At 45.6% G+C, this 13,575-nt stretch overlaps 1 protein-coding gene across 1 annotated transcript in view; it reads left to right on the plus strand.

Moving 5' to 3' along the window:
• The first annotated feature begins 498 nt into the window (after nucleotides 1–498).
• Nucleotides 499–13,575, plus strand: part of LOC125947377 (sodium-coupled monocarboxylate transporter 1-like) — a 452,303-nt gene continuing 439,226 nt past the window's right edge. Inside the window, exon 1 of the mRNA XM_049671972.1 lies at nucleotides 499–633. Coding sequence (XP_049527929.1) covers nucleotides 548–633 — 86 coding nt within the window. The 5' untranslated portion in view covers nucleotides 499–547. The remainder of the gene's footprint in view (nucleotides 634–13,575) is intronic.

Below are 13,575 nucleotides of genomic sequence, written 5' to 3' on the forward strand. Positions count from 1 at the left end.
CTAATTTGCGTGGGCATTTTGACTGGTAAGGTCTACATAAAAAACTTAAAGAGCGTACAAAAACGATGACATTAAGGTTGACATTTAGGTAAACGACCAACAGAGTTTTAAAAAAGGTTGAATATAAGTTTGCAATACTTTTCATACAACCACCGTAGAGTCCGTAGCTGATAACAACAAAAGATTGACGTAACAATGTGCTTATTTTATGGTAACCCACAGGGTGGACTCCGAGGAGTGGTGTGGATGGACTGCGTACAGTTTATTTTTATGCTGGTTGCTCCAATAGCTCTCGTCGCAAAGGTCGTATTCGATTCAATTTCCCCCAATTCCCAAGCGCAGACTTTGGGGGATCTCGATCTGCGGAAATACATGTTTGAGTAAGTCACTTTCTTTCATCACTTTTTTTTTTCTAGTGAAGGTAGGGAACGCAATTCTGAAATGAACATTTTCCGGCTTCCGTAACTCATGAGGAATATTTTCTTTGAACAGCTTCAGATTCGACTTGACCAGTGACGAGGATGTTTGGTCCGCAATTTTCGGTACCATGGCGGCCGGAATGTATCGCTCATGTCTGGACCAAATGGTGGCGCAAAGGCTTTTGGCTTCTCGAACACTTCCCGAAGCGCGAAGGTACTTGGAGATATTTCCTTGTTGCTATTTACTCGCTAAGAAATGCATTGCGCTGTTACGCAGAATCTTTTTCTCCACGCATATTTGTTCTTTTTAGTGGTATGAATGCCACTTAGATGCACAGCAACCCGAATATGCATGCTATCCTAAGAAAGGTGTAAATATGTTTAATGCAGAAAGAAGGTACATAGCTTTACAGTTGTCGTTTTTATGTGTTGACGTAGTGCTACCAATGGTATTACTGATCATAATGCTCTAATAAAAAATGCCGGGTGTGCGAACTATTTGACCGCTTAGTGTTAACTTCAGGAATGCGATAGTGCTTCAAACAATATTCGATATGCTGGTTATGCATTTTTTACTACCGTTTTCTGAAACTTCCGCAAAACCATGTTTTTCTGACATATTCAGTGAATTTGCTTCAATAACCGCTGTATGCTCGAATTTATTTATTATTGTATGTACCCGCAGGGTTTACACATTATAGACAAGGAGGGGCAAATTATACAAAAGCACGCATCCAGTATATATAGTATACGCGTATACAGTATAGACAATATAGAAAAGCATAAAGTTAATAAGGCAACACATGTCAAAGCAAAACAGTATAAGGAAACAGTCAAGCACTGTCGTACATAGTAAATACAATAGATTTTAAAAGAGATGTAACCGCGCTATAGGTGACTGATTATGGGAGGCTATTCCATGCTATGCAAGTTTTAGGGTAGGAAGCCCGTGAGCATATTACCGTATTCCTGCGAGGGACATCAACCTTTTGTCTGTGGTGAGTCCTATTTCAGATGACAAGTGGTGAGCGAATTAAATGCTGACGAAGGTTGTTATTATGATAGTAAATTTTGTGAAAAAAAAAACAATACGAGCAATTTCACGACGGGTAGAAACTAAGGGAATATCAACATTTTACGTGATTTATGTAACGCTTGCAGTGTGGCCATATTTCGACGAAATAAAACGTGCGGTACGGTTTTGCATCGCCTCAAGTTCATTCGTTAGTGTTACTTCGCTAGCATCCCATATCATTGCTGCGTACTTTAGTTGTGGCCGATTGTGAGTGATGTAAAGCAACCATTTTAAAGAACTTGCAGCCATAAAAATTTTATTTACTAAGCAAGCTTTTTTGTTACCTTTCTCTGTGATCGTTCGAGCATGTTGTTTCTATGAACGGTTATCAGAAATCTGAACTCTGAGGTACCGGTAAAACAAAACAGATTCTAGTAGGGTGTCATTGTGGAAACAGCCTGGACTCGTTCATGAGCGGCGTGAAACGCGCATAGATATTTATTAAGTAGCATTTCATTCTATCTTCCAAGAATGACACCAAGTATAGAACGTTTTTCAAGTCGCGCTGAAGAGGAGAAAAATCATCATCGTTAATTATGTTTCGATATATCACGCAGTCGTTAATTAATAAGCAAATTTTAGAGGAAAAAACAGTTGGTAAGTCATTAATTAGGATCAGGAATAATAATGGTCCTATTACCAAGCCCTGCGGAACTCCTGAGAAAAACACGTTGAATTCATGAGTCAAAATCGTTAGTAGGAATTACCTGAGTACGGTTGGCCAGAAAAGCTTTAATCGAGTTCAAGACGTCAGAATTGAGATTAACATGGCTAAGTTGAAAAAGAAGTAACGTCTAACTTGATGGAACGCTTTTGAGAAATCAAAGAAAATGCAACTTGTCATAATCCAGCACTCTAGAGCCTGATGCAAATCATTAGTGAAAAGTAATATTTGAGTTTTACAGGAAATTTTTGAACGGTAGCCGTGTTGTGCCCGTGTGAAAACTGATTATTTTCTAGAAAGCTTTCCAAGTGAGAAAATATACTATGCTCCAGAATCTTGCATACGACCGATGGGACGAAACTAGCATGATAATTACCAGGATCAAGAGTTAATCCGGATTTGTGCACTGCTGCTATTTCAGAATTTCAGCCAATCACTCAGAACAGCTGCGGATTCTAGTGACTCTGAAATAATGTAGCTTCGAATGATAGAGTATTCAAGCGTATTTTTTAGAAATTTACCATTTATTCTGTCACTACCACTAGGCGACGATGTTTTAAGACCCTTAATGATAGAGCGGACTCCCTCCGACGTAACGAGTACGTAGCCCATTGGCACAACGGTAGACCAAGTGAAGGGAGGTGGCTCTTTATTACTTGATGGATATGGGAAAAAATTTGGCAAAACTTTCGTTTAATAGGGTAACGCCCTGATCAAAACTCGCATTTACGTCAGATGTTAAAACTGATAGTCTTTTATGTTTGTCGCCCCGCCTGGTGGTCTAACTGCTTTGGGTTATTTTTGGGCACGTTCGGTAGCGTGTGGTTAAAAAAAAATGTGAACTTAGCTTTATTTCGACTTTGTAAGTAACACTAGCAGTTCTGTATTGAAGCCAGTGTGCAGCAGACTCCTATGTGTGCGCAGCAGACTCCTATGTGTGCGCAGCATGAAAAAGGCTTTTCTTGCGGTTAGAAAGGCGCTTTAAATGCCTGCTATACCTATAGGACATTTTTTGGCAGATTGTACTTATCTTGTAGGAATTTATCTGTGTATAGAGATTAAGACCCTGTTTTGGAACAGGACCGGTTCTCTTCGACTGTTCAAATATTCAGGTAAAATGTAATCTAAAAAGGAGGATTACTTGAGGAGAAAAGAGAATTTTGGATGGCAGTCAGATGGTAATCAGATGGTAGTCGCTGGCATGAGCCAATGTTTCGTCAATAGGAGCCTTGAGTGAGTCTTGAGCATTTCACGGCTCTTTGCTGGTCCCCCCGTCAATTGTGCCCTCTATGCACAAGACCTGATTACGTTTAAATACTGGGAACTGGGACGCCACATTGAAGGCGGACGCTGCGTGACATAAAGTAAATCAACTACTTGCCAGTGGCGCCTAATGACATGTTGCACTGGACAGCCAGACTTCTGACTTTAGCATCTAACGTTGCTTGGCAATGGTTATAATTTGCACATCAGTGTTCTCACACATGACAGCAGACACCTTCCAGAACAGTCAGAAGCCTGAATGACGCTTCACCACAGCCAGCGCGGGGACTTCAGTATCGACTTCCATAAGTCCCAAAACGCATGGTTTAGGAATACGCGAGGGAGGTGTTTGGCACCGAGTGAGCATCCCTCTACATGGTACCGACGGCAAGGACCACCAATGTGCTCGATCGCACCTTTGTCCGCGGAATCTAACACTTTAGACGTAACACGCATCCATCTCGCTTCTCTATCCACCCACCTCTGCTCGTCGCCATGAGCGACAGACGAGAACACGATGTGCTCTTGTCTACTAGTGCTACTGGACCGATGGGGATTTCGTCCTAAACTGTACACTTCTATCGAACGTACATATCGTCAGCAGATATTCAAATCTCAATTATAGTATTTCAAAATGTATACAGGAAGCAAATAAACCACATAAATTAAGTAATCAATATTTAATTGAACATATTACACGTTAATTTCACCATCAGAAGAATCCACAACCTGTCGCGAGTAAGAATGGTAATTGCATTACCGTCGCCTATCTTCTACATGGGATGAATGCGCGGGCAGTTTTTTTTTTTTTTTTTGAATGCAATGTTGGGCTGTGGTGTTGATTCGTAAATAGCAAGTGCCCTGGTTGGAAATTAACTTACTCTACACACTTTTGCTCTTGCACAGAACAGCCGTTACGAGCGCATTCTTGCTTATTCTAACGTACGCCGTGCCATTCATCATGGCCCTAGCCCTGACGGCATGGTTTCGTGGGTGTGACCCAACTCTTCTAGGAGCAATCAAAAGCATTGATCAGGTAAGGAATAAGCACTGGACCTCATTTTCTGAAGGTTACTTTTGAAGGCGTGTCGGGTAATAACTGTTTCATCTTGTTAAGGTAGTACAGACATTAAACAGTGGCCAGTTCTATGATCAATAATAATATTTACCAGCGTGGAAACTGGAGTTCGGCCCATCTTTTGCACCTGATAGATAAATTTCTTTGTTTATGTTGGACATTCTGGCAAATGTGGTAACCGGTATTTGGGCCACCATTTTATTGCCAAAAGAATATCGAGAGCTCACATGAATAGTCAGCAAATAAAGAAGAAAAATACGCACAAACGCTCAAAGAGAAACACTTAGTGTCGATGCGCTTGAATCTGTGATAGATGTACTGCAGATAATCACTACTATCTTCACATATTGGTTGAGGCAATAAAAACAAACAATTCAAGAAATAATGAACCCAGAATCAGTGTGAAACACAAATGGACAGACGCGCGGACGTGAATACAGACATGACAAATGATGAACAAATGCAATAAAAATATGAAAAAAACTTTTATGTATTTTTTATGACAATGCTGCTACCTATCTGATAAGCTACGTAACAACGTTCATATTTGTTTTCTATATCTTGTAATATGTACACTTAGCTAAAGTTGTACCAGGCGATTACCTATATGCTTACACTTGATTGTTTTTTTATTGTTTTTTCCTAACCCACTCCTCATTAATGCCGTTGGCCCTGAAGGGGGCCATAAATAAAGAAATAAATACCTCAAATAAATAAGAGCCCACCATACAATAGAGAAACAATGAATACGTGCCTATAATATGATAAAATACCGCTGTTATGAGTCATAGCGTACCTGTACTACGGATACGTCTACATGCGGATAATCTCTGTGCAGCTTCCGTCGAAAAAGATTATCATGCAGTTGAAACTCTCCCTACAAAATCTGATACGCGGAGACGTAGAAGCAGCTAAAACACAGCAGAGGAAGCTGTTGTACAGGATGTAATGAATGCGGCTGCTTTATAGACCTTTCCAACGAGAGCTCCTTTGGTGTCATAAAAGTGCGCTCTACGGGCTGTAATTACGCGGCAGCCTCGCCGTAAAGGTTCTGCAGAGACAGCCGTGCGTGTCTTTTTCCTACTGCACATTAGTATAGAAAGGAGCTTCTCTCTACCTGATGGAAAGGTCCATGGAACGACGCCGACCTTTACGTAGACTTAAAGCACATAAAGGGCAAGACAAAGAAAGGTTTTAGACTTCCTCCAAATTAAATATAAGATGAAATCTGAAAGAAATGTCTTGCTCCAGATGGTTCTGAGCCATAGTCGTTGACGTTAGAACCGAGAACAGTTTCGTACACTTAATACGCAAGCGCAGTGGTGTAGAAGGCGGCTAGCTAGCGTTGCAGATTCCAGTAGCCCTTGTCGGCTGGGTTGCGATGAAATCTTCAGGACATTTCTTCTGGCACAGATCAGTCGCCTAAGGTCAACTATGCGACCTTCCATTTCGGTAAAGCGCTGGCATTGGCGTAGCTGAGAGACCAGGCACTTGCCTTTTTACTTAGTCCGAGACGCATTCACGGTGTGGGCATCACCTGAGTCTAGATGCTTCTGACACCATGGACCATCAAGTTCTTCGTGCTCTAATTAGACGATAACGGCCAGAGGGTCTGGTATGAATTATGACATTTGTTTATAAAGTACCGGCGCATTCCTCTATTTACAAAAATGCCAACTTTTATTTAGCACTTGTTCGTTTTCGCAAGAATAGACTTAAACGTCATGTGACTTGGAGAGCATGCTTTGCCAGTGCTGCAACTACACTCGTCTTTTTTAAGAGCACGGCTGTTTAAGCTGGAGGTGTAGTCCTGTAGTGTACGCCCGAAATGTGGGCCGACCCTTGAGGTAGTGCAGAAAGGTTGTAAGCGCAATGGTGCACACCCCTGTGAACTAGCGAAGCTGGTTAAGCTCGAGGATTGTCCGTCGAGTGTACGCCGCAAAACCACCGCCTGGCGATTACGGAACCATACGCCGCCTAGCAAGGCTTCGCCCCAGCGGCGACGACCGCGCCGAGCCTCGCGTTAGCTGCCTGAGCCGTGACGTCAACGCGTGCGCGGCATCACTTCTCCTTAGCTTTGCCGAGCCATGACGTCACCGCGAAATGCGGAGTGGTTGCCGCGGCTGCGCAGAGGCGGAGCTAAGCCGTGACGTCACTGCGCCGACCCACGGGATATATAGCTCCGCGTCGCCGCCGCGGCGACCCAAAAAACCCCGCCATCTCCGCGCGGAGCACATCGCCGTGAAGATGGGGCCGCCGTAGAAGAGCGTCACTCCCGAAGAAGAGCAAGCGCGGCGCGAAAGGCGCAGAGCCTCTACTCGAGAGCGAGTAAGGTGACTTCGGTCCGATGCCGAGTATCGTGCCGCCGAAGCGGCGGCGAAACGTCGGCGATTCGCAGAAGATCCAGAGTTACGAGCCTGCAAAACCGAGCGAAAGAATTTGAGCGTCCACAAGCGTCCAGATACTTTAATGACCGCGTGTTCGTTGCTCGTTGGGCTGTCGATGATTAGAGGGTGCTCTTGCGGAAAACGTAGCCGAGTCTCGAAGCATAACCTCGCAAAAACTTGGCCGAACCGAGTTAAAGCTTGGTGGGGTCGGCAGCTTCGCTGTTTGCCCAGTCTGCGCACCGCTAGTGTGAAGCTGCCCCTAATTTGTTTGCATTCTGAGAAAAATACAGTTGGCTCATTCCCTGTTGACGTTAATGTCGGATATGGTAGCAGATCATAAACTGGTTCAAGAAAGAGCACAGAAAATGTGCTATCTCTTTGGTATAGTCTGCCGAGGAATAAATACAAAATATTGTATGTAACACTTTGCAAGAAAACGGGAAGAAAAACAAGTTCGATTCTTTTGTCGTCATACCGAACACTTTAAGTCACCTGCGTGCATACATTGTCTGTACAAAATCAGGCGTCAAGGTGCACACAGTTCACGCGCGCCGATACCACTGTCGCAAGACATTGCTTAAAGTGCTGTGAAAGCTGTCCCTATGAACTGTTTCAAAGCATTCCATGCTTATCCGCTGTCCTGCAGCAGGGAAAGCTGTGCTACGCCCATAGTGGGGCCGACCATAGCCGCGTTATGCATTTTCGCTTTCATAACTACCAGTGTGACATAAAGTAGAGTGCTTTGAGAGTGAGTCTGAAGGTGCAGCACATGTCCGAGCACTGGTGACGATTAGTGTATACGTAGCTATGTTAAGCTCTTTAGGTGTGATCAATATTAACGAAAAATCGACGTTTCGGCTGCTGCTTAAGCGCTTATAATCACTGGTCTCGTCCTTGCGCAGTTTTCCTGGTACAGTCAAATAGAGGCTGTCTAATTTTACTCGGCCAATTTTCTAGAAACCATAGAGAAGTCATGTAAGAAGGTTTTTGAGTTATGCCTAGAATGGAGCTTCTGTATTTCAGCGCTTCAGGAAACCTCTTGCTTATTCCCACTGATGCTTTTGGAGACGTCGCCGTTTCGTAGAACTCATAAACAACTTCGTAGACTTTTAGGCGACTGAATATACAGGCGCATCATTAGGGGGAAGTCACATTGTCTAGCCCTACAGACACCACGGTGTAGCTGTCTTTTCATAGACTACTGCTTTTATTAGGTGATTTCAATGAACGGTCTCGATGTACGAAGCGCCGTATGGAATGCTGCATATATTGGAAATTCACTGTCTTCATATATATATGCTAAAGCTCTGCATCGAACTCGTTACAGATATTGCCGTATTATGTCCGAACATACTTGGTGACTATTCCTGGTTTAAGTGGACTCTTCCTTGCCGGCATCGTCAGCGCAGCGACAAGGTGATCGTGCTGCAGACTTGCCTGCTTTAGATTATACCGTGTGTCCGAGCTAACGTTAGACAAGCAGCTGAAGACACCGTATGTCTTAAGGCTCATTCACACCGGCGACTTGAGGAGGTCGCGCGACCATTTGCGACTCGCGAACAAAAAGCGACCGAAGGCGACTGATGTTCACACCGGCAAGCCCGGCTGAGCGCGACCTGCAAGTCGCAATCCCGGACATTCCCGTTCTTCAGCGAGAATTCTAGGGATCTACGCAGTTAGCGCGCACTTCGCTGGCACTGTGTAAATTGGTTTCGCGTTCCGGCAACAGCCATGGATTTTGATTCGAGCGATGGCTGGATTTTGATTCGAGCGAACAGGAAGACGTCGTCCCTGTGCTGATGTGCTCCGCCGTGGTGTCAGCTGTGGCAGCGCGGAAGCCTCCGAAGAAAACGCGACGCTCGTGGGTGCGCCCGTGCCTCCGCTCGCGTGAAGTGACCGGCCACGCAAGCCGCCTCCTGCCCGAACTTTGTGCGCATGGCAACGAGTATTATCGAGAGCAAGTTGTAATTTCTAGTTCGCAATGCGTGTTATTCGGTGCATAATATTAAAGTAAAGCTGTTCACCCACTGTTCACCTTTGGGTGGCGTGCTCATCCAACGAACGGCAGCTGGAAAAAGGGTTTGTGTTGTGCGTTCTTTTCCTGCTGTTCAGCTTCCAGCGAATGCGACCGCGTACATTCGACACGTTGCTGCAACTGCTGCGTCCCAGAATCACAAGATAAGCCACCAATTACCGGCCTGTAGCCTGCATATCGTGACGCGGACATTGCATTTGGCGTGGACGACAACACACATCACTTTCGGCGCGGCGCTGATTGGTTGAGCAGCTTTGCGACCAAGGTCGCGCGACTGAAAAATCGAGCAATGAGCGACTGGCCCAAAGTGGTCACTTTTCGAGAAAAGCGACCATTTGCGACCATTTGCGACTGGTCGCTTTGCAGACCAACTTGGTTGCGCGACCACTGTCAGTCGCCGGTGTGAATGAGCCTTTACAATCGTATCTTGCATAGTGTTTTTTAATCTTCTTTTTCGTTGAATAGCTGGACTAACGATAGCTCGGGCACGCTGTAGATCTAGCACAGAAAAGGAATTTTTTATTTTATCACAATCATCCTAAAGTGCCCGTTGAAAAATCGGAAGCAGATACGTATACGTCCAATTTATGATTTATTTGATGTAATGAAACTGCTCCAGTTAAAATATTCTACAAAAAAAGAACACTAAGATTTGTTGACGCATACTTGTACTTGGACCAGTGTGCATCCCTTACGCTTCTGAGCAATAGGTCTCTTTCAGGCTGCCGTTATTTATTCTCTACTGCAAATACCATGGCATCATGCCCATCAAGAAACGGAACCTTCAGACAATATTCCCCTGAAGAACAGCCCAGATACGAATGAAGCTCGTGCTTAGCTACATTTTCCAACACTTCCGTTTCGCGCCGCCGTGTTTGATCACGTGGTGATGATTCGACTGCTTACCTTCACCTGCCTATGCTATCTATGTTTACGGTAGCAGCACATAACGCCTCTGCGGTGAAAACAACTGCGGTTCCAGCGGCAGTACCCGATAATGAGTGGTTGGAGAGCACGGAGAATGGGGCAACGTTTCAAATAAAAAAAGAACAAAAAATAATTCTCACAAGCTGATCACGTGAGCACTTCTGCTCGGCGCGAGTACTAGAAGGCCGGGCTAAAGCTTGTTTTCGAAGACACAGTATCATTTACTTTTCGCGCCTATAATAAGCCACGACCACCGTAATTTGCTCCTGAGTTTTTTCTGCTTATATTGCCAATTACTGTGAATCCACTGGTTGTTATGTTTTAAATTCAGTATCGTTCTTCGCTCTGATGCCACTATAGTACTGATTTTGTCCGTAATGACTAGTGAGTGTGTGAGATGCGGTAGATTTGTTTGGGCCGCGGTTTGAGCTTAGAACATACATGTTTCGTAGAAGCTTGCAGGAAAGGCGTAATATTGTTCATGACTGGTTTACGTGGCGCCTTGTGACGAAACATTCAGCTTTGAATATTTCTTACATAACATCTGTAAACTATTCATTGCTCGGCATACTCGATGATGAGTGCACATGTTTCACATACGTGAGTGTGATTCTCAGTGAGTTTCTGTGAATAGGGCTGTACGCTAGTGGAGACCATTAAACTATAGAGTACAAACACGAGCAACGCTCAACAAATTTGGGCTGCTATCTGCTATTCGGACTCAGGGTAGCGTTTAGGCCGGGGATCCTTCAGGTGAAGGATGAGTACGTTCACGAGTAAGAGCGAGAGAAAAATGGTTTATTGTGCAATATGTACAGGTGTTCCAGCTATGGGAGCCCACTCCATGTAGGAGCACTTTGACAGTCTGCGTCACTACATCTCTCAGTACACATAAGAACACGCCAGGGCACCAAACGTGTACGCTTATAAAACCACCACCTTCCCTAGTTCCCTACGCAGAGCAATTTGATGACATTGATGCGGCCAATCAGTGTTGGTATTGCCCACAGAGCTCCGCATCTGAAATCCAATCTTCGAAGCAAGGACGAGGCAATCTGGAAACAGGGCGTTCACACTCCTTCCACGAAAGTCGTCGACCTGGTTTCTTGCTCTCCGTGATGGTCATCTTGCCAGGGTCGGGAGAGTAGCCTTCTTGCTGGTCCCCGCTTCCATGAAGGGTGACGGTTGTGGTCGTTTCTAAGTGAGCTTCTTTGTCATCGTGTTACACCCGGTGTCGGGCCGCGTCCCCAGGTAGGCCGCCACTGATGAAGGGGGTGGCATCGGGGGAAGCGCCCAGAGGCCGCACACTGCTGATATTGGGCGCTTGTGTGCCTGTCATCACCGGTACCGGGCACTGTCACCGTCTGGGCGACGCTGATGAAAGGGCCTACCTCGATGGAAACCACCAATGAATGCGCCCTACCGAATGTGCACGCAACACTGGCCATCAGATTTTTCCTGAAGCATTACCTCTTTGTCGATAATAACCGCCAATAATAACGCCGTCAATAATAATAACGCCGTCAATAATAATAACCGTCAATAATAATAGAAATTGCAGGCTACATCAAAATGTTGGTGCGGCTTAGCTAGGCGCGGTCGATGGTTCAGCTTTGACATTTTATTCTGCCGCGAAAATACCAGGACAAGGAGAAGCGAAGAGATGCGAAGCTACAGGAAGCCAGAGTTAACAAAGTGTGATTAACGTGTAATACATCTGTTTTCATGATTGCCATTGTCTATTGTCAACATTGTCTCCTCATTTTCAACAAAAATACTTCCAGTTGATCAACTTCTAGTAAAAGGATAAATGTAGTAATGCCACAGCTATCAGTCAGGAACCAGCAGGAACCAGCAGCAGTCCAATAACTAGGAAGCTGCCTGACTGAATATGTACGTGTACAGTTTATATACCAGAATAAAAAAGTGGGATTTAGCGTCACGAAACTGCACAGTGGTTTTTTAAGGACGCCGTAATGTTGGGCCTCCGCATTTGTTTCTACCACCTAGTATTCTGAACTGTATACCTAAATGCAAACACAGGAAGGTTTCCGTACTCCATTTCAATGGGAATGCGTCCCATTCGTGAATGGAGGCAACGCGGCGGATCTCGAGGGAAAAAAATGGCATTCTCTGGTAGTGGCCTCTCTTTATAGAGCGCCAAGTAGCTCACTAAAATGGTCTCTTAGCGACCAAGCCCCACGTAATCAAAATCTGACCTACAGAAAATGGCTGGCTCTGTCACATGTCTCCCATGGTAGCTATATTTACGGTACTTACGAGACTTATCCCGCACCTGATCCTCTTATTACCACCTCGCAATGTATTACCTGGTCACAGAATTAAGATTTTACAGACACTGCTGTACCATTTCTTTCGTTTGCCTATAATTCGTCGCGTCACGACACAGCTGGGTACTCAGCCATCTATCTGCTATTCGGCCGCGAGCCGACCTTACCTTTCGAGACTTAGATTCCTACCACATTCGACTCCCCGATAACACAGCCGCCCAAGCTCGCCAGATTGCCAGCCTTCGTCTCTCCAACATGGCAGAAGATTCATCACGACTACCGCCATAACGACGTGGGCTGCGAACGGTGCCCTTGATCTGCTTTGCTCTTCACCTGGTCACGTTGCTCTTACGGAGAAGCTCCTCTCACGATACTCGAGCCCTTACCCCATCTTTAGCCATGTGACCCCTGTTATATATCAGGTGGCTCCACTCGAAGCAACCGCGCCTTCAGCTCCTTATGGCATCATTCACGTCAGCCGCCTCAAACCATGCCTTTCTGGAACAACTGAGCCGAACCAATAAAAGCGCTTCTTCCACCCGCGGTAATGTAGCAGTGTGTATGCATGGAAGAAGTGCACTTGGATTCTGGCTTGCATAACGACGAGGAAGATTTGAAACAAACTCCCTTTACAGGCGTTGGCGGATCCAGTAAAAGCTATCGAAATTACACTTGCGCTTTTTTCCATACAAATATATATATATATATATTGCCACTTGCAGTAGTGGGCACAATGCAACAAGGTAGGCCAGGACAAGGAGAAAGAGGTGCGCGTGCTACACTCCGGCGCCGTTCCTTAGCCAGCTCCTACCGCCTAATTTTTTCAGGAGCCAGCTGTTCTCAATAAACGTCGCCAGCACGCTTTCAAGGCACGTGACAAAATGGTGTAGGTGCTGGGTACTTCCCACCCATGCCGCAGACCCCTCCAGGGAGCGGAACCACCAGTCCAGTGCCAATCGATACTCCCATCCATCGGGCCAGCAGCAGGATTCGGGGACTGCCTCCTGAAGACACCGCAGCGCATCGGACCACCTCAACCGGTATAGAAAGCTCAATGACCAACCGGTACGCACTTCGGAACCCACGAGTTCTAAAGTCGTTGCATGGCGACGTCTTCGAAGGCGTCGAAGACTGGATGGCCAACTTCGAGCGCGTGGCCGAATATAACGAATGGGACGACGCAACTAAACTTAGAATTGTCTACTTTTGCCTGTAGGACGGCAGGCTTACATGGTTTCAAAACCGTGAGGAGCAACTAATGTCGTGGCGTGAGGTTTGCTGTCAGCTACTTCACACATACACCAGCGCTGATCGCCACGAACGAGCCGTTACCACGTTCTCGAAGGCATGACGCGCCTCTTCAAACAAGCAAACTCCGGCATGACTGAGGAAAAGTTGCGTCACCTGATGCGAGGAGTGAAGGAGCAGCTTTCCGC

This window comes from Dermacentor silvarum, chromosome 8 (assembly GCF_013339745.2).
Source record: "Dermacentor silvarum isolate Dsil-2018 chromosome 8, BIME_Dsil_1.4, whole genome shotgun sequence".
NCBI lineage: Eukaryota > Metazoa > Arthropoda > Arachnida > Ixodida > Ixodidae > Dermacentor > Dermacentor silvarum.